Source organism: Gorilla gorilla, chromosome 10 (genome assembly GCF_029281585.2).
Source record: "Gorilla gorilla gorilla isolate KB3781 chromosome 10, NHGRI_mGorGor1-v2.1_pri, whole genome shotgun sequence".
Lineage (NCBI taxonomy): Eukaryota > Metazoa > Chordata > Mammalia > Primates > Hominidae > Gorilla > Gorilla gorilla.
This window is the reverse complement of record NC_073234.2, coordinates 120,276,710-120,300,069: the sequence shown is the minus strand read 5'-3', so window position 1 is coordinate 120,300,069 and position 23,360 is coordinate 120,276,710. Positions and strand designations below refer to the sequence as shown.

Sequence of the window (23,360 nt, the reverse complement as noted above, 5' to 3'; positions counted from 1 at the left end):
AAAGACTTGGAACCAAGCCAAATGTCCAACAATGATAGACTGGATTAAGAAAATATGGCACATATACACCATGGAATACTATGCAGCCATAAAAAATGATGAGTTCATGTCCTTTGTGGGGACATAGATGAAGCTGGAAACCATCATTCTCAGCAAACTATCGCAAGGACAAAAAACCAAACACTGCATGTTCTCACTCATAGGTAGGAATTGAACAATGAGAATACTTGGAGACAGGGTGGAGAACATCACACACTGGGGCCTGTGGTGGGGTTGGGGGACGGGGGAGGGATAGCATTGAGAGAAATACCTAATGTTAATGATGAGTTAATGGGTGCAGCACAGCAACATGGCACATGTATATGTATGTAACAAACCTGCACGTTGTGCACAAGTACCCTAGAACTTAAAAAAAAAAATATATATATATATATATATATAAAATACAGGTATATTATTTGCAGATTTGGATATTTAAATTACCATTAAGTCATTTATAACACATTTTTCAGCTGCTTGCAAATACCAGATATCTCCTCAGTTAAAGACAGTGATAAGAAAGTAAGAAAGAGAATGCCGTTGAAGAATGTTATCATGATAAACATGGCAATTGTTATAATGTTACAGAATTAAGTACTATGAGATTCCAGAAGATAAACAACTATTGGGGAAAATAATGCACACTGACCTTTACAATTTTATTTAATTAATTAATTAATTAATTAATGTTTTGAGACAGAGTCTTGCTCTGTCACCCAGGCTGGAGTGCAGTGGTACGATCTTGGCTCACTGAGACCTCTGCCTCCGGGGTTCAAATGATGGTCGTGCCTCAGCCTCCTGAGTAGCTGGGACTACAGCTACTACAAGCACACGCTACCATGCCTGGCTAATTTTTTGTATTTTTAGTAGAGACGGGGTTTCACTGTGTTGCTCAGACTGGTCTCAAACTCCTGAGCTCAGGCAATCTGCCCGCCTCGGCCTCCCAAAGTGCTAGGATTACAGGCGTGAGCCACCACGCCCCACTTAAAATTTTATTTTTTTAAATTATACAAGGGATAAACTCTCCTTATAAAAGACTTAATCATAATGTGTTGCCATCTAAAGCTTTCGGTATTTTGAATGTTATATAGTGATGCATACATAATTTGACTGGATCAAGAAATAAAAAACTAAAGTGGAATGTTACTATCACAGATCATGATTTTGAAAAATAATATTATTAAATATTGCTTAGGATTTTCTAATCTTTGTCTTCTGAAAGTTGGCTCAAAGTAATTCAAGATGAATTAACTAAAATAATCTTTTACATTTTTTCTGTATCATTGATTCTCCTAAAAAGATATTTTTTGTGTTACAGATCAATCCCATAGTTAAATTGTTAAAGGTATTTCTAAAGTGTCTGTGTTCAGATTGCTAAAGTGTCTGCTTTGTGAGCACTAGGGGGCCTCCTAAGATCAGCAGTTGGATGCCTAATATTTTTATTCTGAATACAAAGATTAGGAACAGGCACATTTAAATTCCAAGACTCCATTCATCCTGCTGAGAAGCTTCAGGTTTATTTCCTGATAAACTTATAGTTCAAGTTTATTTCCTGAACTATATTGAAAACACTTAGCAGTCTTTAGAGGTAAAAAGAGGATTTTATGATAGCAGTAGGCTTTAGTTATAGAGGCCATGTATTATATAGTGCTCAAAGAACTGGACATTAAGAAAAGTCTTATGGTCTCAATTCATCAAGAAGATATAACAATTGTAAATATATATGCACATAATATCAGAGCACCTAAATATATATATGATCAATTGTTAACAGATATGAAGGGGGAAATAGACAGTAAGACAATAGTAGTAGGGGACTTCAGTACCCCACTTTCAACACTGGAGAGATCATCCAGACAGAAAATCAATTAGGAAGCATTGGACTTGAGCTACACTTTAGACCAAATGAATCTAGCAGATATGTACAAAACATTCCATCCAACAGCAGCGGAATACACATTCTTTTCAAGTGCACATGGAACATTATCCAGGATAGATCATATATTAGGCCACAAAACAAGTCTTAACAAAGAAGACTTTGAGAAGATTGAAATTTAAGAGACTGAAATCATATCAAGTATCTTTGATGATCACAGTGGTATGAAACTAGGAATCAATAATAGGAAAAAAACTGGAAAATTCAAAAACGTGGAAATTAAACATCATGCTCCTGAACAACCAAGAGGTCAGATAAGAAATCCAAAAGGAAATTAAAAAAGTATATTGAGACAAATGAAAATGGAAACACAACATACCAAAACCTAAGGGACACAGCAAAAGCAGTTCTAAGAGGGAAGTTTATAGCGATAAACACCTGCATTTAGAAAGAAGAAAGACCTCCAATAAACAACCTAATGTTACACCTCAAGGAACTAGAAAAAAAAGAATAAAGTAAACCCAAAGTTAGCGGAAGGAAGGAATTAATAAAGACCAGAGCAGAAATAAATCAAATAGAGAATAGAAAAATACATTAACAAAACTTAGTTGGCTCTTCTAACAGATAAGAGTGACAAAGCCTTAGCTAGACTAAGAAAAAAAAAGAGAAGACTGAAATTAAAAAATCAGAAATAAAAGTGGAGACCTCAGAAATAAAAAAGATCACTAGAGACGATTGAACAATTTTAAGCCAACAAATTAGATAACCTAGAGGAAATGGATAAATTCTTAGAAACATATACCTGCCAGAATTGAATGAGGAAGAAATAGAAAGCCTGAACAGACCAATAACAAATAGTTATTAAAGTAGTAATTAAAATCCTCCCAACAAAGAAAAGCCCAGAACCAGATGGCTTCATGGCTGAATTCTACCAAACATTCAAATAGTACCAATCCTTATCTTCCAAAAATATAGAACTAGAGGAAATACTTCCAAACTCATTTATTTTTATTTTTAGTTTTATTTTCAGAGATGGGGGTCTTGCTCTGTTACCCAAGCTGGAGTGCAGTGGCATGATTATAGCTTACTGCAGCCTTGAACTCCTTGGCTCAAGCAGTCCTCCCACCTCAGCCTCCCAAGTATCAGGAACTACAAGTGCATACAACCATGCCTGGCTAATTTTTAAATATTTTCTTGGAGACAGGGTCTCACTATGTTGTCTAGTCTGGTGTCAAACTCATAGTCTCAAACAGTCCTTCTGCCTCAGCCTCCTGAGTTACTGGGATTATAGGTGTGAGCCACTGCACCCAGTATGCAAGTATGGTTTAACATACACAGATCAATCAGTGTAATATAGCACACTGTGTTAAATAAAATATCTAGAAATAACTTTAACAAAGGAGGTGAAATATCTCTACAATAAAAATGATTAAACATTAATGAAATAAATTGAAGAAGACACAAATAAATGGAAAGGTATTCCATGTTTATGGATTGGAAGAATTAGTATCATCCATACTACCCAAAGCAATATACAGGTTCAGTGCAATTCCTATCAAAATTTCAATGGCATTCTTCACAGAAATAGAAAAAAGAATTCTAAAATTCATATGAAACCACAAGAGACCCTGAATAGCCAAAGCAATTTTAGGAAAAACAAAGTTGGAGGCATCACACTTCCTGATTTCAAATTATGTCACAAAGCTATAGTAATCAAAGCAGTATAGTACTGGCATGGGAACAGACAGTGGAACAGGATAGAGAGCCCAGAAGTAAATCCAAGTATATACAGTCAAATAATTTTTAACAAGGGCATCAAGAAGACACAATTGGGAAAGAATAGTCTCTTCAATAAATGGTGTTGGGAGAATGGATATCCACATGCAAAAGAATGAAACTGGACCTTTATCTTACACATACACAAAGATAGTTATCTTACACAACTAAAAATAGATTAAAGACCTAAACATAAGGCCTGAAGCCATGTAACTCCTAGTAGAAGACATAGGAGAAAAGCTCCTTGACATTGACTTTGGCAATGATTTTTTGGATATCACATCAAAAACTCGGGCAGCATTTGGCTGGGTGTGGTGGCTCACGCCTGTAATTGCAGGACTTTGGGAGGCCGAGGTGGGTGGATCACAAGGTCAGGAGATGGAGACCATCCTGGCTAACATGGTGAAAACCCATCTTTACTAAAAATACAAAAAAATTACCCGGGCAGGGTGGCAGGCGCCTGTAGTCCCAGCTACTCGGGAGGCTGAGGCAGGAGAATGGTGTGAACCCGGGAGGCAGAGCTTGCAGTGAGCCAAGATTGCACCACTGCACTCTAGCCTGGGCAACAGAGCAAGACTCTGTCTCAAAAAAAAAAAAACAAAAAAACAAAAAAACTCAGGCAACAAAAGTAAAAATAAGTGAGACTACGCCAAATTTAAAAGTTTCTACACAGCAAAAGAAACAATCCACAAAGTGAAAACGAAAAGGCATCCTATGGATTGGGAGAAGATATTTGTGAACCATATATTTGATAAGGAGTCAATATCCAAAATATATAAGGAGCTCACATAACTCAATAAAAAACACATAACTCAATAAAAAACACATAACCCAATTTAAAACTGGGCAAAGGACCTGAGTAGACATTTCCCCCAAGAGCACATAAAAATGACGAACAAGTATATGAAAAGGTACTCAATGTCACTAATCATCAGAGAAAAGCAAACCAAAACTGAAATGAGATATCATTTCACATCTGTTATAATGGCTATTACCAATAAGATGAAAGATAACAAGTGTTGGCAAGGATGTGGAGAAAGGGGAATCCTTGTACACTCTTGGTAGAAATGTAAATTGGTGCAGTTTTATGGAAAACAGTATGGAGGTTCCTCAAAAAATTAAAAATAGAATGACTGCATGACTCAGCAATCTCCCTTTTGGGTATGTATCCAAAGGAAATGAAATCAGCCCTTCACAGAGATATTTGCACTCCCATGTTCATTGCAGCATTATTTACAGTTGCCCAGATATGGAAACAACCTAAATGTTCCTGATGGATGCGTAAATAATAAAATTGTAGTATATATACAATGGAATATTGTTCAGTCTTAAAAAAGGAGAATCCGCCATTTGCAACGACATGAATGAACCTGGAAGACATTATATGTCAAGTGAAATAAGCCAGACACCGAAGTAAAAATACTGCATGATCTCACTTTATATAGAGAATCTTTAAAAATATGTCAGATACATAGGAACGAAGAGTAGAATGGTAGTTACGGGGGATGGGGGTTAGGGGTGGAGGTGAGGCAGGAAATGGGGTGATGTAGATCAAAGACTACAAAGTTGCAGTTATGTAGGATGAAAAAATCTAGAGATCCAATGAATGTACAACATGAGGACTATAGTTATAACTAGAAGTTTGCCAAGACAGTAGACTTTAGATGTAATTACCACAAAAAAGTGGAAAGAGGTTAAATATCTGAGATGATGGATGTTAAATCACTGGACTGTAGTAACCACTTAACTATATATCTAACCATGTAACTGTAATATGTCTATGAAAACATCAAGTTGTACACCTTAAGCATGTATCAAAAAAAGAAAAAAGTCTTATTCAACTACTTAGAATTCTGAGTATTCTGAAATGACTGAATACCCCCTCATGTCCTGTTAGCTTTCATACATGTACTAAGGCTCTCTGCATCCATGGAATTCAATGTGTGCTACTTTTCTTTTTTTTCTTTTGGAGACAGAGTCTTGCTCGACTGTCACCCAGGCTGGAGTGCAGTGGTGTGATCTCGGCTCACTGCAACCTCCGCCTCCCAGGCTCAAGCAGTTCTCCTGCCTCAGCCTCCCAAGTATCTGGGATTACAGGCACCTACCACCACACCTGGCTAATTTTTGTATTTTAGTAGAGACGGGATTTTGCCATGTTGGCCAGGCTGGTCTTGAACTCCTGATTTCAAGTGATCCACCCGTGTCGGCCTCCCAAATTGCTGGGATTATAGGTGTGAGCCACCACACCCAGCTAAAGTGTGCTGCCTTTCTTTTGCTTCTGCTGAAATTTGCTGATTTCTGCTATCTGAAGTAAATATGCAATTTTCCCCCTTTTCCTCTCCACTCCTCCAAAAAAGAGTGAAACAAACAAGCCTAAAGCTTTGTTTACTCCAATTGACTTTATTTTTTGTAGTCATCCTGAGTAACTGTTTTTGCTTAATGGACAAAGTTAAAGTTTTTAGCCTGGTATTTAGGCCTGGCGGAGTCAGTTGGAAACTTACCTTCTTAAGCTTCTGCCTGCTTCTCCTGTTTTATACCTTCTACTCCAGCCAAACTCAGCTGTTTACTGATCTCATATACCATCTGTTTTTTTTTCCTTCTTATTCCCCTCCCTCAATTCATTCCTCATTCCCCTCCCCCAGTTCATCCTCTTCTTCCCATCAAGGCCAATCCAAATCCTTCTCATTTTTAAAGGCTACATTTATAGATTTTCCTAGTCTTAAGTGATCTTTTTTCTCCTCTGAATTCCTGTAACACTTAATTGACACTTGTTTTATGACATGTTTAATGTGTGGCTGGTCATTATAGCTTTTTCTATAAATGTTATACCTTCTCTTATGAGGATATAAGCTTCTTAAGGACAAAACTGCGTTCTTATTTTATTTCTTTGTAGCACCCTATAGTGCCATATACAAAACAGATGTTTAATAAACAGTACTTCACCAAATGCTTTATTCCTTTTGAAAGCACTCCAATTAACGTGATTAGAAGTTATTCAGAATGATTTTGGCACAGTAACTGTCCAATAACATAATAGATTGTAACAAAAAATCATTTTGATGAGGATATAGTGTTGGGGAAACATTGGAAGGATATCTTGCCTTAGCAGAAAGTATCTGGGAATTAGTACCACTATAGAAAAATAAAAATGGCAACACATGGCTAGAAAAGATCTATTTCAAATGGGAATAGAAAGTTCAGAGAGTAATCTAAGCTCTGGATTCTGATATACTTTTGTGTGGCTTGCAGGGACAATATAAAGGCATTTATACATTCGTATAGTAATCTTTATACATACAGTAATCTTTAAAAGCTATTAACAAGATTCAACATTGGGCCAGTAACTGGAATATATATATGTTCACATGATTGTTGCTCCTTTCTTTCTGTTTGCATAAGTTCCAAGAAGGTTTAAAAAATTCTTTTTCACATATTTATAACTGCATGGCTATCTAATTCTTGTGTGTACATGATATTTATTGATTTGAAAAAATTATTAGATATTCTCTTTGTAGGCGAGATCTGAGAGGCAAAATGTTGATTGATTTTTCATTTTTCAAGATTAACTTTAAACAGATGGCTTAGCTGAAGTTGTAAGAGCAGTAGCAATTAGCCTCAGGTTACTGCATTCCTATGGAGACTAACAAGGATGCCACCTGGTTATTTACAGACCATTCTAGAATATCTCTGCCTTAATGTGGTGGTGTGAGTAGAATCTAAATTTATCTTGAACGTCTCTATGCTTGAGGGATTTTTAGCACAGTACCATCTTAGGTTAGAGTGATTTCTAGAGTATCAGTTCCCTCAGAAAATTTAGATTGATTATTAAGGGGCATTTAGAAAAAAATCACAACTTACAGTGCCCATTGCTTTGTTGTTTACATAGAAACGGCTAATACATAAAAATTGTCAATCATAACAGCTACATGTTTCAGAAGAATTTGGGGTGAGAATGATGAACACTATTAATGAAATGATATAACAGCAGTTGGGAAATGCCATCAACAATATAAAATGTGAAAACTGGATCACAAAAGATGCTAGTTATGTTTGCCAGTTAGGAGGCATCAGAGCAATTTGAACCACTTTAGCTGTGTTAATCTTTACTTTTCTGTAGTTTGCCTATATCACAGAGTCAGTATTAATGTATATGGACATTTATTAGGCTTAAAATTCCAAGAAGTTTTAAATATGCATGTATTAGTTATCTATTGCCGTTGTAACAAATTAGCACAAACCTTGTGGCTTAAGACAATAGAAATGTTTTTTGGATTTTTTTGTTTGTTTTGTTTTTACAGTTCTGGAAACCAGAACAATTACAATTAAGTATAAATTCAAAATGAGTTATATAGGAATAAAATCAAGGTGTCATCAGGATTGGATCCTTCTGGTCTTGGGGAGAATCTGTTCCTTGCCTCTTCCATCTTCTGGTGGCTGCCTGCCAGTGTTCTCGGCTGGTAGCTGTATGACTCCAATCTCTGTTTCTGTGGTCACATTGCCTTCTTCTCTTCTGCAGCCAAATCTGCTCCTGCCTCCCTCCTATACCTGCAATTATATTTAGGGGTCACACAAATAATCCAGGATAATATTCCCATCCCAAAATTCTTGACTTAATCATTTCTACAAAGCCCCTTTTGCCGTATAAGGTAGCATTCACAGGTCCTGTGAATTATTACTAGATTTTATTCAGCCTACCCTAATACCCATTATGATATACCCAGATTTTAATACAAAATATTATTTTAACCAGGACCTTTTAAATGTGTTTCATTTAGAAGGAAGATGATTTTACATTTTAATATTAATGTGGAAGTTCATAGTTGGCCTTTAATTGACTATTTGCTCTTGTTGATTGTGTCATTGGTGGTTTTCTAAAAGTAATTCTTTAATTTTATGACATCTATAAAACACCAGTATATCCAAAAAAGAGAAATGTTTGTAGCATCTCTTTTTATATATTTGTAATTTTCCCTACCTATCAAAATTGGATTAGAAGTTAGCCACGAATAAGTTGGGAGGGTCCTATAGAATTATCCATATGGTCTAATTTGGTGGGAATGGACATGTTGGATTTGGCAGGTAATTGAAGTAGAATACATTTACAGTAAATCATTTGGAAATTTGGGTTTTATCATGGTTTTCCCACCTTTTTAACATTTAAAAAACTTTTATTTGAAGATAATTATATATTTATAGAATAGTTGCAAAAATCAAAACAGTACAAAAAAAACCCCTGCATACTCTTTATCTGGATTCACCTAAGGTTAACATTTTACCCCATTTGCTTTATCTTTTGTTCTCTCTCTTTGTCTATGTACGTGTGTATATCCTTTGTCTTTAATGACTGACATTTTTGAAGAATGTAGTCCTCCTTCCTGTTTTCCCCTCTGTGAGGATTTTTAAAAATTGGATGTAATTCACATGCCATGTAATTCACTTTTTTAAAGTATACAGTTCAGTGGTTTTTGGCATATTCATAAGGTTGTACAAGGATCACCGTGATCTAATTCCAGAACATTTTCATCACCTCAAACAGAAACGCTGGGCCTGACATGGTGGCTCATGCCTGTAATCCCAGCACTTTGGGAGGCTGAGATGGGAGGATCACTTGAGCCCAGGGATTTGAGGCTGCACTGAGCCAAGATTATGCCACTGCACGCCATCCTTGGTGACAAAGTGAGACCCTATCTGTAAACAAAACAGAATACTTCAGCAGTTATTCCTCATCCCACCCCTCCTCTAACAATCACCAATCTACTTTCTCTTCGGATTTGCCTATTCTGGGCTTGTATGTAAAAGTAATCATTTGATATGTGACCTTTTGAGTCTGGCATCTTTCACTTAGCATAATGTTTTCAAGGTTCATCACGCTGTCACATGCATCAGTTTTGAATCATATGAAGTGCAGAGTAACATCCAATTGTATGGATTAATGAAATGGCCAAGTAATAGTCCATTTATGGATATACTAAGTTTTGTTTATCTATTCACCATTTGATGAACATTTAGGTTGCTTCTACTTTTTGGCCATTATGCATAGTGCTGCTATGAACATTCAAGTTTTTATGTAATGTACAAGTTTTTATGTAAATATGTTTTCCATTCTGTTGGGTGTACATGAAGGAGTAGAATTGCTGGGTCAAGTTAAACTCTGTTTAACTTTTTAAGGAACTGCCTGCTCATTATTTTTAGTTTCTTTCCTAAGGTATTTTTTCTCCTCTTTGAAAATTCAGGGCAGTGGTTCTGGGGTGGGTGTGGTGGGTGCGTTTTTCAGCTTCAGATGTCCTTCCAGAGATTTAATGTTGAGGATAACTTCTTTAAAGTCTAGCAGGGTGCTCCTCTCTTGACCTGAGAATAAAATACTAAGATGATCAGACCTAGCAGAATAGTTCTTTTCATTTGTGTTTAGTGGTTTTCAATGCATTTTGTTTTCTATTTAGTTCTATTAAAGAAATTATTGGCAACCTTAGTTGTTTTAGTAGATTGAAATGCTTGCTAACTGGGATGTTATTTATCCTTATCTATTGGCTTACAAGGAGAACTGGGAATCCATTCAACAAATAAAAGGTTTTTTTCATCTTTTAAAAAATCATGGAGAAAATGACACAATGTAGCATTAGTCATATTCCTTTAAATAGAAGAAAATATAAAAATTAATTTTATTAGTATAATTATTTTAAAGATGTGATGGCAAATCCATACAAAAGCTTAGGAGTAAAATTTGTTTAGCTATATTTTAATATCTATAATAATTGCTTATTCCTACATGATATGGAAGAAATAAAAATTTGGGGTTTGTATGTAGTTCAAGCATCTTTAGTCATAGGTGAGAAGATCTTTAAATATCTTAAGAAGCAAAAGAAAGAAAATTCAGTCAAAGATAAGAGTTGGGTTAAGGGTTGTAGCATTCTGTAACATCAAAAAATTAAGTAACATTTGACTTAGATTAAGTAATCTAAGGCTGTAGGCTACAGGACTGTGAGAAGATGTGATGGCAAATCCATACAAAAGCTTAGGAGTAAACTTTGTTTAGCTTTATTTTAATATCTATAATAATTGTTTATTCCTACATGATATGGAAAAAATAAAAATTTTGGGTTTGTATGTAGTTCAAGCATCTTTAGTCATAGGTGAGAAGATCTTTAAATACCTTAAGAAGCAAAAGAAATAGAAAATTCAGTCAAAGATAAGAGTTGGGGTAAGGGTTGCAGCATTCTGTAAGATCAAAATATTAAGTAACATTTGACTTAGATTAAGTAATCTAAGGCTGTAGGCTATAGGACTGCAAGGTAAACTCTGCCTTTAAGTTAAAAAGTACTTACTCTGCATAATAAATTAATTAGAGTTATGGAGAAGAAGCCAGGAATATCTCTGATAATAATGAAACTTTGATCAGCTAAAATGATATTATCCAAAAAATGCCTTGAGATGATAAGACTTTCAGTAAGGGATATGCAACTTTTAACCCTAGGGAGATTTACAATTAAATATGAATTGAGAATCAAACCTAGTTTTTCTATTTCATTTTGGAGCCTGGATATCTATTATCAGTAGGCAGCCAATATTTTATGGAATGCCTGTACTATAAGATCCCTATGGACAAAAATAATATCCTATTTACCTTTAGAGTTAAGAGCACTAACTTTGGTGTCAGATACATATTTTCTTCCGGCTTTCCCTATTTCCTCACTGTATTCTTATGTTTCTAAGCCTCAGTTTCTTCATAAAATAGAAATGACAGTATCTATTTTATATTGGTGGGGACAATGAAATGAGATGACGAATGTAAAGCATTTAGCATAGTACTTGGTATATAGTAGGAGCCCAATAAATGTTAGCTTTTTTACTGTTACTGTTCTTGTTGTTATTGTTATTATGCTATTTCCATGTAGGTTATGTAACTATTTTAGTAAATGTTTGTTGAATTAATGTGTTACTTTTCAGTTACATTGTTTAATATTTTTACCTTATTTACAGTTATAAATTTGTTTGAAGTTTATAGAAAATGTATAGCATGTTAATATGTTTGATAGTGTCGTACCTTCTAGTAAACTTTGATAATTTAGATCTGCTACATAGAAGAGAGATTTAAATGTTGTCTCTCTTTTTTTTTTTTTAATTTTAGAGACCTATTACTACATTTCTCCATTAGTTGGTGTATTTTTCTTGGCTCTAACTCCTATTTGGATTATAATAGCTGCCAAACATCCAGCCACAAGAACAGTTCTCCACTCAGGCTGGGAGCCTGTCGTAACAGCTATGGTTATAAGTAGGTTAGTATTAAAATATGTGTGTGTGTGTATGTGTGTGTGTGTGTGTGTGTGTACATCTGTCTGTCTTTGTGTGTCTTCTATAAGCATATATGTACATGCATATTAAAATAAATGAATTGCCTGTTTTTATTTCTTAGGTTAATTATTTTATATAGCCAGTTCATTATTCTCCCGGGTATTATAACAAGGGATCTAAATGACAGGCATTATTAATGAAATCAGTAGACGTAAAGAACCTCATTTGACTACCAATTTCAAACTTCTCTCCAAAGCCTCACCAGATTGAGTAAAATTTAGTGGTGTTTGTCTTTGTGTGTGTATGTGTATGTTAACCTGACAAGGACATTACTTACTCTGAGTATTAAGTTGCTCAGATGAGTATCATAAAGCCTTAGAAATGTATATTCCATTGGCTACTTCCATATCTAGGACTCTGATGACCTTAAAGATGTAATTAAGGACATATGTAAAAGATTTAGCTGCCAGCATCCTCATCACCCCAGAGTTTTTAATAACAAAAATAAATAGAACAACATAAAGGTCTTGCAATACAGTATTGATCAGATAAATTATTATATAGTCACAAAATGGAGTACCAGCCATTAAAATAACATTGTAGCATTTCTATTGCTATGGAAAGAGTTTATTATACATCTGATGAAAAGAACAACCTAGAAAAGAGTATGAATTTCCTATTAAACATGGTAGATTAAGAAACGTTTCTTTTCCTTCCTGAAATTACTAAAAGGACAGTAAAAGAATAAAAATGCTATAAAACCACAAAGACAGAGGGGCAGCAAAGAGGGCAGCAGGTGAGAGACAACATTAGGAAGATAGGAGTCAGATGAAGAGTTGTTAACTGAATGAGCAGAATGAAAAAAGCTGACACCTAACTGCCTATCAGAAGCAAGTCTCAGAAACCCAGAAAGAGGAATTAAAGGCATCAAGTACATCTGAAAGCTGCAATGAGGAAGATTGGTTGAAAGTTTAGGTAAGGAGCAATTAGATCCCCACAATCTTTCTCCAGCTTTAGCACCCATGTGACTGCCCCCTCACACCCTAGCAGAAGACAAGAATAACCTCTCGAGAGGCTAAATCGGAGAGGTTCTAGATTCAGAAACATCTGTACATGTGATGATGTGGCTCAAGCACTGTGTGACAAATAGCAAGACTAAGTAAAAGTCTACTAAACAATGAGAACCCTATCCCACTTCCTTTTCTTTGTATAATGCTGAGAGACAGCCTTTTACCCCCAAGCAAAAAATTAGATAATTCCTTTGTGGGGGAACTTACCAGCACAAAAGATCAGATCTGCAGATACTAACCCTTGTGAGTCCTTTAATGAAAGAGCTACAAGCCCACCTGATTGTCTTCCATGAGTACCACTTGCTGACAAACTCTGCCCATGTACACAGAGAGTTCCAAGTATGCCTTGCAGTGCCCCTTAAACAGGGCAGCCAGTAAAGGATTGCTAGACATTTCATAAAGGCCTCTAATATAAAAGACAGACGGAAAAAAAAATAGTACTCAGGGAAAGTACCATCAGTACTTTCAGAAAACTCTTATCAGTATCCTCAGATAAATAAGAGAAACTATTGCATAATAGCTATTGCATAATATTCATAATATAGGAACAGAATGCAAAAGAAGATTTGAAAAACACAAAGAGCTCTTGGGAATTAAAAAAATACATAAATGGCAGAAATAAATTATGTTGAAGAGTTGGAATATAAAGTAGAGGAACCCTCCTGAAAAGCAAACCATGAAGCAAAGAGATAGACAATAGGAGGTGAATGATAAGGAGAGAAAATTATCAAATAAATAATACAAGAAAATTCCCAGAACTGAAAAACACGAGCTTCCTGATGGAAAGCGCCCGCTAAGTACCCAGTGCAATAAATTAAAGTAGGTGGGACCCAAATCAAAGCATATTATCATGAATCCCAAATGTTTCCAGAGAAAAAATAAGTTACATATAAAGCACTGGGAACCAGAATGATGTCCAGTAGCAACACTAAAATGATTCCTTTGAAATTCTGAGAGAAAATTATTTTGAACATAAAATACAGTCACAATATCAACCACGTGTAAGAGAAGACTAAAGAAATTTTCAGACAGGCAGGATCTCATGGAATTTACTGCCCCTCTACCCCTTTGTATAAAGCTGAAAGGAGGTGTGGTCTATCAAAATTAGGAAACAAATTAAGAAAGAAGATGATACAGGAAAGAAGAAATCTGTTCTGTGACAGCATGTGGTTCATTTTTCTGTAATGTAGATTGCTTTTTTCCTGGAGGATTCAGGCAACAGAATCCCATGAAATACTGGGATTTTGTTATAGTACATAGACCAGGATCCAAGGGGGTATTGGAGGGAAGGTACAGGATGACAGCTGTACATCAGGCCTAGACAGGCAACCATCCAGATTGGCAGGAGGACAGGGGACTTAGGGAGGTCTCTAAGAAAAAAAAAAAAAGTGGAATTGATGAGTTTGACTGTATTGAAAGGTACTTCATAAACTTAGTTACACATGTGAGGTTGAATTAGTAATAGGTACCTAAAAAGTGAAGAAAAATATGAGGCAAAGCAAAAAGCGTAAGTGAGGATATCTAATAATACACTCTGTGGCTCAGCTATGAATAATGAAATTTCTGTTGTTATAATAAAGTCAACCCTAAGTATTTCACCAGAAATTATAACCAGATTAGCAGGATGGGAGGAGGAAGGGATTTGCGAAGGGATCAAAGTGGGGAGGGAAGTGTAAGAGAGGTCAAATCCTCATCTGCCATAGTAGGAAGTCATTTGCTAAATGTCTAAAATTTAATATGAAGAAATAGCAGTATAAGCATGTTATTTAGAAAAACTAAATGCCAGAAGAAACTACTAAAGAAGATTAAAAAGAATTTCTAGTAGAGAGAAGGACCTGGAGGTGGGGCTAGGGACCATTATTTTATTATGAACTTTATGGTACTTTTATATACCTCTTTTTTTTCTTTTTAGAGATTGTGTCTCGCCGTGTTTCCCCGGCTGAAGCACAGTGGCTTGATTGTAGTTCACTGCAGCCTCAAACTCCTAGGCTCAAACAACCCTCCTGCCTCAGTTTCTTGAACAGCTGGGACTACAGGCATGCACCCACCCAGATAATATTTTTACTGTTTTGTAGAGACAGGGTCTCGCTATGTTGACCTGGCTGGTCTTAAACTGCTAGTCTCAAGCAATCCTCTCGCTTTGGCCTCCCAGAGTGCTGGGATTACAGGCATGAGACACCATGCCGGCTGTACTTTTACTTTTTTAATGACACACATCTATATGATAAAAATAAAATTTAATAAAAGTAAATAAAACTACTTTTATCATTTAATTTTTATTTTTAAAAATGTATATAGTAAAAAAGCTGGGTTGCAGAGATGTCGGTCAGTGGATTAAAAATTTTGGTTAGACTACAGGAACATATTCAAGAGATTTATTGTACAACATGGTGATGATAGTTTATAACAGTGTATTGTATTCATCAAAATTGCCAAGAGATTTTAGGTGTTCTCACCACAAAAGATAAGTATGTGAAGTAATGCATAAGTTAATTAGCTCAATTTAGTCATTCCACAATATATACATATTTCAAAACATGTTGTATAGGATAAATATGTGCAATTTTTATTGTCAATTTAAATAAGTAACAAAATAAGTAAAAAAAAAGTCTAGAAGCCTATATAACAGCATACTAACAGTGTAACTCAATGGTGTAACTAGGGTTGGTTTTTACTTTCTTCATTTTGTCTTTTCTAATTTTTTCTATAGTAACTTTTATCACTGGGCTTAACAGGAATCTAAAAAATGTATTTTTAGCAATTGTTATGTTATATCCACAACATGATCTATATATTTTGTCAGGAAGGTTTATTTTTTGACTCAGAACTAGTTTGTTCTTGAAATATGTACTTTATTCTTTTAATTAGGGCTTAAAATGTTAAAATATTTCTAAAGAGGACTATTTTGGGACTCTACAGTGTACCTCTTTAATGAGAACACCCACAGTTTAGGCCTATTAAGGCATAATTCCTTTATTTTACTAAAGAATTAAAATAATAAAGATTTGATAATTTTCTAATGTTAACTATCAGGTAAGAACATTTGATCTGATATTTTGACAATCAATCCCATTCTGTGACAGCATGTAGTTCATTTTGTTGTAATGTGGATGGCATTTTCCTGGAAGATTTGGGCACAGGATCCCATGGAATATTAGGACTGGCAATGTTTTATACTACACAGACCCAGAAACTGATGTTAACCAGTTGATAATGGCCTTGGAAACTTAGAAAAATCTCCAAGTTCCACTGACACATTGAGAGTGTATGGCTTGCTACCATATAACGATATGTTAGTTTTCCAGATTTCTGTTCTCAAGATCAGCTCTTTCTGTAGCTATAACTCATTATTTTAATTTGCCAGTAATAAGACACATCCTAACAATATCTAGTTTTAATACAATAAAAATAACCTCTTTTATGCTTTGTTTATTTCAAATATGAAAACATACTCTTTTTTAAATTATTTTTTAAATTATAAGAGTGATCAATGGCATGGTTTTAAAAAATTAATTAGCACAGAAGGATATAAAATGACCATCAGTCCCCTGTCACCCTCACCCCCAGAAATAGACATGGTTAATAATTTCTTGTATACTGTTCAAGACATTTTAATGCATTTAAAGCGTATGCTTTTTCTTTTCACAAGTAGCATATCTTAGACATCAGAATTCTGAAATTTGGGGCTAGAGCTTATGCCATATTTTATTTTCAACATTTTACTGTTGACATTGATTTTTACTTTGAATATTTTTATTTTTGCTCTATTTTTAAAATGTGTGACTATTTTATTTTAAAAAGGAGGGGTGTCTGTATGTACAGAATAACTTCAAGTATGTTCTCTTCCCTCTTCTCTAAATTATATAATTTTATCTCTTTCAGCATTGGGGGCCTTATTCTGGACACAACTGTATCAGACCCAAACTTGGTTGGGATTGTTGTTTACACGCCAGTTATTAATGGTAAGAATTAGATATACTGTTTCATGATAATATCAAATCTTCGTATCCTCTTAGTCTTAGGTACTATTAGAAGTCTTAGGGCTCAGATTCAAGAGGTCTGTCCTCCCATCCCAACCATTCTGCTTCTAACCCCAAGTTGTTGCTCACAGTGAAAATTACATTCCCAGGTCTCAACAGGCAGAATACATTTCTGAAAAGTAATCTTTCTTAATCTTATCATGAACTACTAGTTTGAGAGTCAGGTATACCTGACTTAAGATTAATGTGGCAAAATATATTTCAGATTTTATTATTTACATTGGGATTATCGGCTATTGTATATTGTTTTGTTGTTCCTTTTGTCAATTTTTGTGGATAAATTAGAGACAGCTGGGTTTCAACATTGCTTATCCATTCAGTTCATTAAAATCTGGGGTGGGCACAGTGGCTCATGACTGCAATCCCAGTGCTTTGGGAGGCCTAGGTAGGAGGGTCGCTTGAGGTTAGGAGTTTGAGGCCAGGGCAACATAGTGAGACCCCCATCTCTATAAAAAATTCAAAAACTAGCCAGATGTGGTGGCATACACCTGTAGTCCCAGGTATGTCCTCAGGAGGCTGAGGCAGGAGGATTGCTTGAGCCTGGGAGTTAGAGGCTACAATAAGCCACTGCATGCTAGCCTGGGAAACAGAGTGAGACCCTGTCTTAAAAAAAAATAAAAGAGAAAAATCTATTGGTCCTCAGCTGATCCCTTTAAAAATCTGTCATATATTTTTTTGTTATCTATGAAATGGGAATTATAATACTTAAATTCACAGACATTTATATATGAATTACATTTAATAAGATCATTTTAATCCAGTCTACCGGCTTCTGGGGTGACTGTCATTAAAGTGGATTTTTTTTTTTTTTTTTTACTTTAAGTTCTGGGATACATGTGCAGAACGTGCAGGTTTGTTACATAGGTATACATTTGCCATGGTGGTTTGCTGCACCTATCAACCCATCATCTAGTTTTTAAGCCCCGCATGCATGAGTTATTTGTCCTAATGCTCTCCCTCCCCTTGCCCCCCACCTGACAGGCCCTGGTGTGTGATGTTCTCCCTGTGTCCATGTGTTCTCATTGTTCAACACTAAAGTAGATTTTAAGTACAGCCTAGACCAATATAATTTAAAAAGTAATTCTACTTGGGGAAAAACATGTCCCAGGATATACTACATATTTAATGTAATTTACTTTGCATATCTATGTAAAAAGAAAATATGTCAGTTGGGCACAGTGGCTCATCCCTGTAATCCCAGCACTTTGCGAGGCCAAGGCAAGTGGCCTTGAGTTTGAGACCAGCCTGGGCAATATGACCAAACCCTGCCTGCACAAAAAATATAAAAATTATATTTTTACAGGCATGGTGGTACACGCCTGTAGTCCCAGCTACTTGGGAGGCTGAAGCAAGAGGACCTTCTGAGCCTGGGAGGGAGGCAGAGGTTGCAGTGAGCCAAGATTGCACTACTGCACTCCAGCCTGGGCAACAGAGCAAGACCTTGTCTCAAAAAAAATGTATATATGTATACATGTAAAAAATATATATGACATATAAAGGCAAGTTCTTCAAAATCTAATTTCATATCTAAAATTTCTACTGAATATTTTAATTTTTATATCACTTTAGAATATCAATGAACAAATTTTCCCTATAGGTCTCTCTCTTCATGCCACCATTCTCCCCATCACCCACACATAAAATTGTGGGACCATCTATTTCAACCTGGTCCTTCATCCTCTTTGACTGAAAAATGACCAAGCCATTGTCTACTTGCCCTTTAACACAGTTCACTTGCTCAATCATTTATTTATATAACAAGCATGTCTTACTCTTGTAGCCTAATGTCTCAATATAGCCATCATTCAAGTAATAAAGTAGGCTTCCTGACTCACTCTCTATTTGAGGCAAATTAAGTGTCACTAATAGCCTAGTCATTCTTAAACATTGTTTTTATTACATGGGTCCTAAGATGATGAATTTAACAGTGGTTTTTTTCCCTGCGTATCAAATCAAATTTGAATTCTTCTGCCTAGCTTTCAAGGCCCTGTGTACATGGTTGGACTCATTGTTTCCCAAAGACATGCGCAATTTTTTCATTATCATTCTAACTAGGTTTTTATATTGTCCCTACAAAGATTCATCTAATTTTCACTGCCTGGAATGACTACTGCTTTCCTCCCACCTCTTCAGAGCCTCTTCTGTGAATATTAATGGATGAGTTCATTAGCATAAACATTACTCATAATGACTGTTAGAGCTATATTAAACAACATTTCAGTAAGAAATTTAACTTAAATTACAATAACCCTTTTATTATAAGGCTTTAATGCTTATTTCAGTTGTTTTACCTTACATAAGAAACAATTCTAGAGCTTCACTGAAATGCTCTCCTTGGATGTCTGTGCCGTGGCATTGTGTGATATTCATAGTAATAGATTTTTAGTATCTCAGTAAGTAAACCTCTTAGTTGGCTATCAGCACTTTGGGAGGCCAAGGCAGGTGGATCGCTTGAGCTCATAAGTTTGAGACCAGCCTGGGCAACACGACCAAACCCTGTCTGCACAAAAAATATAAAAATTAGCCGGGCATGGTGGTACCCTATGAGCTTATAAATTCCACTCTTTAAAAAACATTAATAGAGATGGTTTACTCTATGTTCCTCAAATAAGATGGAACTTTTGAGAATTGAATTTCATTTAAAATTTGTTGGGGAATGTACTATTTAAAGGACTCTTGTTTATCTTCATCATTATCATCATTATCTGCTATTTAGTGAGTACCTACCACTATGTACCAGGTAACTTACAGGTTTTTTTTATACATGTTGTGTTGTATAATCCTCACGATAAGATCAGTAGATTGTCTAAGGTCTCTTATCTTGTAAGTGGTGAGTCACGATTGAAAACCAGATCGGGTCTATTCTAAAGCCTGTGATTTTTTTTTTCTCAAAATATGCAGCTACTAATTTATGTTTTATTAGCTACAAGAATGCATACATTGTTTAAGGCATATCTGTGTTCATATTGTGACTAGGATTTTTTTAAATATTTATTAATGTCTTTCAGAACTAGTGGCATTTTCCAAAATATATTTCATGGTAACACTAGTTCTGTGAGATGTTAATAAGTATAACTTGAAAAGTGAGTTCTGTGGTCAATCAAATTTGGTACACATTAAGTTAAACAAACTTGCTTACTACGGGATTTCTTTATTGTTGTTGGTGTTAATTCTTTATTTTTTTATTTTCTTTTTATTATACTTTAAGTTCTAGGGTACATGTACACAACGTGCAGGTTTGTTACATATGTATACATGCGCCATATTGGTGTGCTGCACCCATTAACTCGTCATTTACATTAGGTGTATCTACTAATGCTGTCCCTCCCCCCTCCCCCCACCCCACAACAGGCCTCGGTGTGTGATGTTCCCCTTCCTGTGTCCAAGTGTTCTCATTGTTCAATTCCTAAGAGTGAGAACGTATGGTGTTTGGTTTTCTGTCCTTGTGATAATTTGCTGAGAATGATGGTTTCCAGCTTCATCCATGTCCCTACAAAGGACATGAACTCATCCTTTTTTATGGCTGCATAGTATTCCATGGTGTATATGTGCCACATTTTCTTAATTCAGTCTATCATTGATGGACAAATTTGGGTTGGTTCCAAGTCTTTGCTATTGTGAATAGTGCCTCAGTAAACATACATGTGCATGTGTCTTTATAGCAGCATGATTTATAATCCTTTGGGTATATACCTAGTAATGGGATGGCTGGGTCAAATGGTATGTCTAGTTCTAGATCCTTGAGGAATTGCCACACTGTCTTCCACAATGGTTGAACTAGTTTACAGTCCCACCAGCAGTGTAAACGTGTTCCTATTTCTCCACATCCTACTACGGGATTTCTTAAAGCCTTTATCATGCTAACATAAACGTGAGTCTCTCTTTCTGGTACTTCTGTTAGCTAGGTGTTGGGATTTCTAGCTCTAACCTTCCTCAGACCCCCTAGACCACACTTTGAGAACCATTGATTTAGAGCTTATATCTTTTTTATCACAGTCTACTTTCAAAGAATAGTAAACCACTTTACATATAGGATAAGAAGCTTATGTCACTATACTTGAAATACCACTCCTCTTTCGTATGTACTCTTTTTTGAAATACATTTTACTTATGTACTCTTTTTTGAAATACGTTTTACTTTTTTGAAATAGTAAATCCTGTAATACGTTGTTATTATTTTTTGCTTCAGTTATTTTTAAAAAGAGACTAAAAATGAAAAAATATATCTTTTATATTTTATCATATAAAGTTATATTTCCAGCACTCTTTCCTTTGTGTAGATCCAGGTTTTTATCTGGTATTATTTTCCTTCTGCCTGGAGAAATTCCTTTAATGTTTGTTGTAGGGCAGGCTTACAGAGAAAATAGAGTCTTTAAGCATGTCTCTCCCAGCGTGCTCTTTCCTTTCCCTTCACCTCTGTTTGTATCTCTAACAATGTCTATTTTTAACTTCTTTCACCCCTATCTCAGAAGAGCTGATTCTTTTGCCCAGGACCGACTAGTTGACCTGTGCCCTGGATACTATTCCATTACAATTCCAATGGGAGCCTTACTCCATCAATTATTTTAACTTTTCTGGTATCTCCCATGTCTTCCTCTCTTACATCTTTTCCCTTTAGCTTACAAATGTGCACAAGTCTTTTATCCCAAGTCACCTTTCCCATAGTGCTCTGCCTTCTCAAGCTTCTGTTCTGTCTCTTCTACTCTCTACAATCAAACTTTCCCAAGTGTAGTCTGTATTTTTTCAACTCATTATACTATTTTTCTTCCTTCTCACTCTACAAACTGCTTTTACTAAGCTCTCCAGTGACCTCCTAATTACTTTATCCAATAACTTATTTTCAGTCTTCATTCTATTCAGTAGTTTAATACTATTTACTATACCCTTTTTGCAATTCTACCATTCTCATCGCTTCTCTGAAAATTCTTTTTCATTTTCCTTCACTGGTTCCTTCTTTCTGCCTGTCTCTTTGTATTCTTCAAGACCCTGCTCTTGAGTTTGTATTCTTAGTTTTCACCTTCTTTATGGGCAATATTGTCTCATCCAGAGATTTTCGAAGTGTGGTCCCCAGACCAGCAATATCACTTGGGATCTTATTAGAAATGCAGATTCTTAAGCCTGAATCAGCAGCTCGGAGGTAGAACTCATCAATTGATTTTGATATATGCAAAAGTTTGAGAACAACTTGTCCTTGTCATACGGCTTCATTTCATGGCTTTATCCCTAGTCTTGACACATCTGTTCCTTTCTAGATCCATACTTTAAATTGGATATTTCCACATGGAACATCTGAAGCTTCTAACTGAACTCATCCTCTTCCCCGCAAACCTGCCCTTCGGTGTTTCCTGTGTTATTTAGCGGTGTTAGCTACCCAGTGTCCCAAACAAGACATCCCCAATAGCATACTTCCTCTCCCTTATCGTCTCTATTTTTATCTGCTCTTGAAATAGCTTCTGAATTCAAGATGCATTGGTTAGAAGGAGGATGAAAGCTATGTTATTGTAGCCAAGAAGGATTCAAGACGGACTGTTTATTCAGTGATCAGGAAGTCATTTGAGAGTTCAGTTTTGTTGAGTAGCAGACTAGATAAATGAAAGTACAGTCTTACAATAGAATGTTATTAACAATAAAAATGGATTAATTACATGTCCCAGAAGAGCAAGGATGAATCTCAGAAACTTATGTGTTAAATTATTCCATTTATATAACGTTCAAGGGTATGTAAAACCAAATTATATAGTATTTAGGAATATACATGTATGTAGTAATAACACAGAGAAAAGCACGAGAATAAAAAACACAAACATAGTCACTCTGATAGCGAAGGAAGGATATGGGATTAAGGAAGAGCACAGAGGGCACTACAAATCTAAAGATAATGAATTCCTTTTCTTAAACTGAGTGGTGGGTACATGGGTGTTTTTTTCTAGTATAAGCCTTTGTAACTTACATGTATTTTATAAATATTATTTTTGCATTTATTAAATAGTATAAAACAATAAACATCTTAGAAGTAGCACTTTTAGACTTCATATTAATTAATTGACAATGAAAAGAATAGAATTAGAATGACACTTAGAAGTCCAGATGAGGAACTTTTTCCAAGAGAAGAGACATGTGGGTACGTTTGTTGGCAAGGAGGCAAAGGAGTAATAGAGAAGGAAAGATCAAGGATGCATGAGAGATGGTGAATAATGAGGGAGCAAGGCCCATGAAACGGTGGGCCACACAGTAGCCTTGGAAAGAAAGGATAACCCCTTATCTCAATGT

The 23,360-nt window shown here is 35.5% G+C and overlaps 1 protein-coding gene across 8 annotated transcripts in view; it reads left to right on the top strand.

Annotated features, from left to right (window-relative positions):
* SLC41A2 (solute carrier family 41 member 2) overlaps positions 1 to 23,360 on the top strand; it is a 158,735-nt gene that overhangs the window by 81,931 nt on the left and 53,444 nt on the right. For all 8 annotated transcript variants that reach the window (XM_031001147.3, XM_055357871.2, XM_063694270.1 and 5 more), the window contains 2 exons: positions 11,817 to 11,964; positions 16,933 to 17,012. In XM_031001147.3, coding sequence (XP_030857007.1) covers positions 11,817 to 11,964; positions 16,933 to 17,012 — 228 coding nt within the window. The remainder of the gene's footprint in view (positions 1 to 11,816; positions 11,965 to 16,932; positions 17,013 to 23,360) is intronic.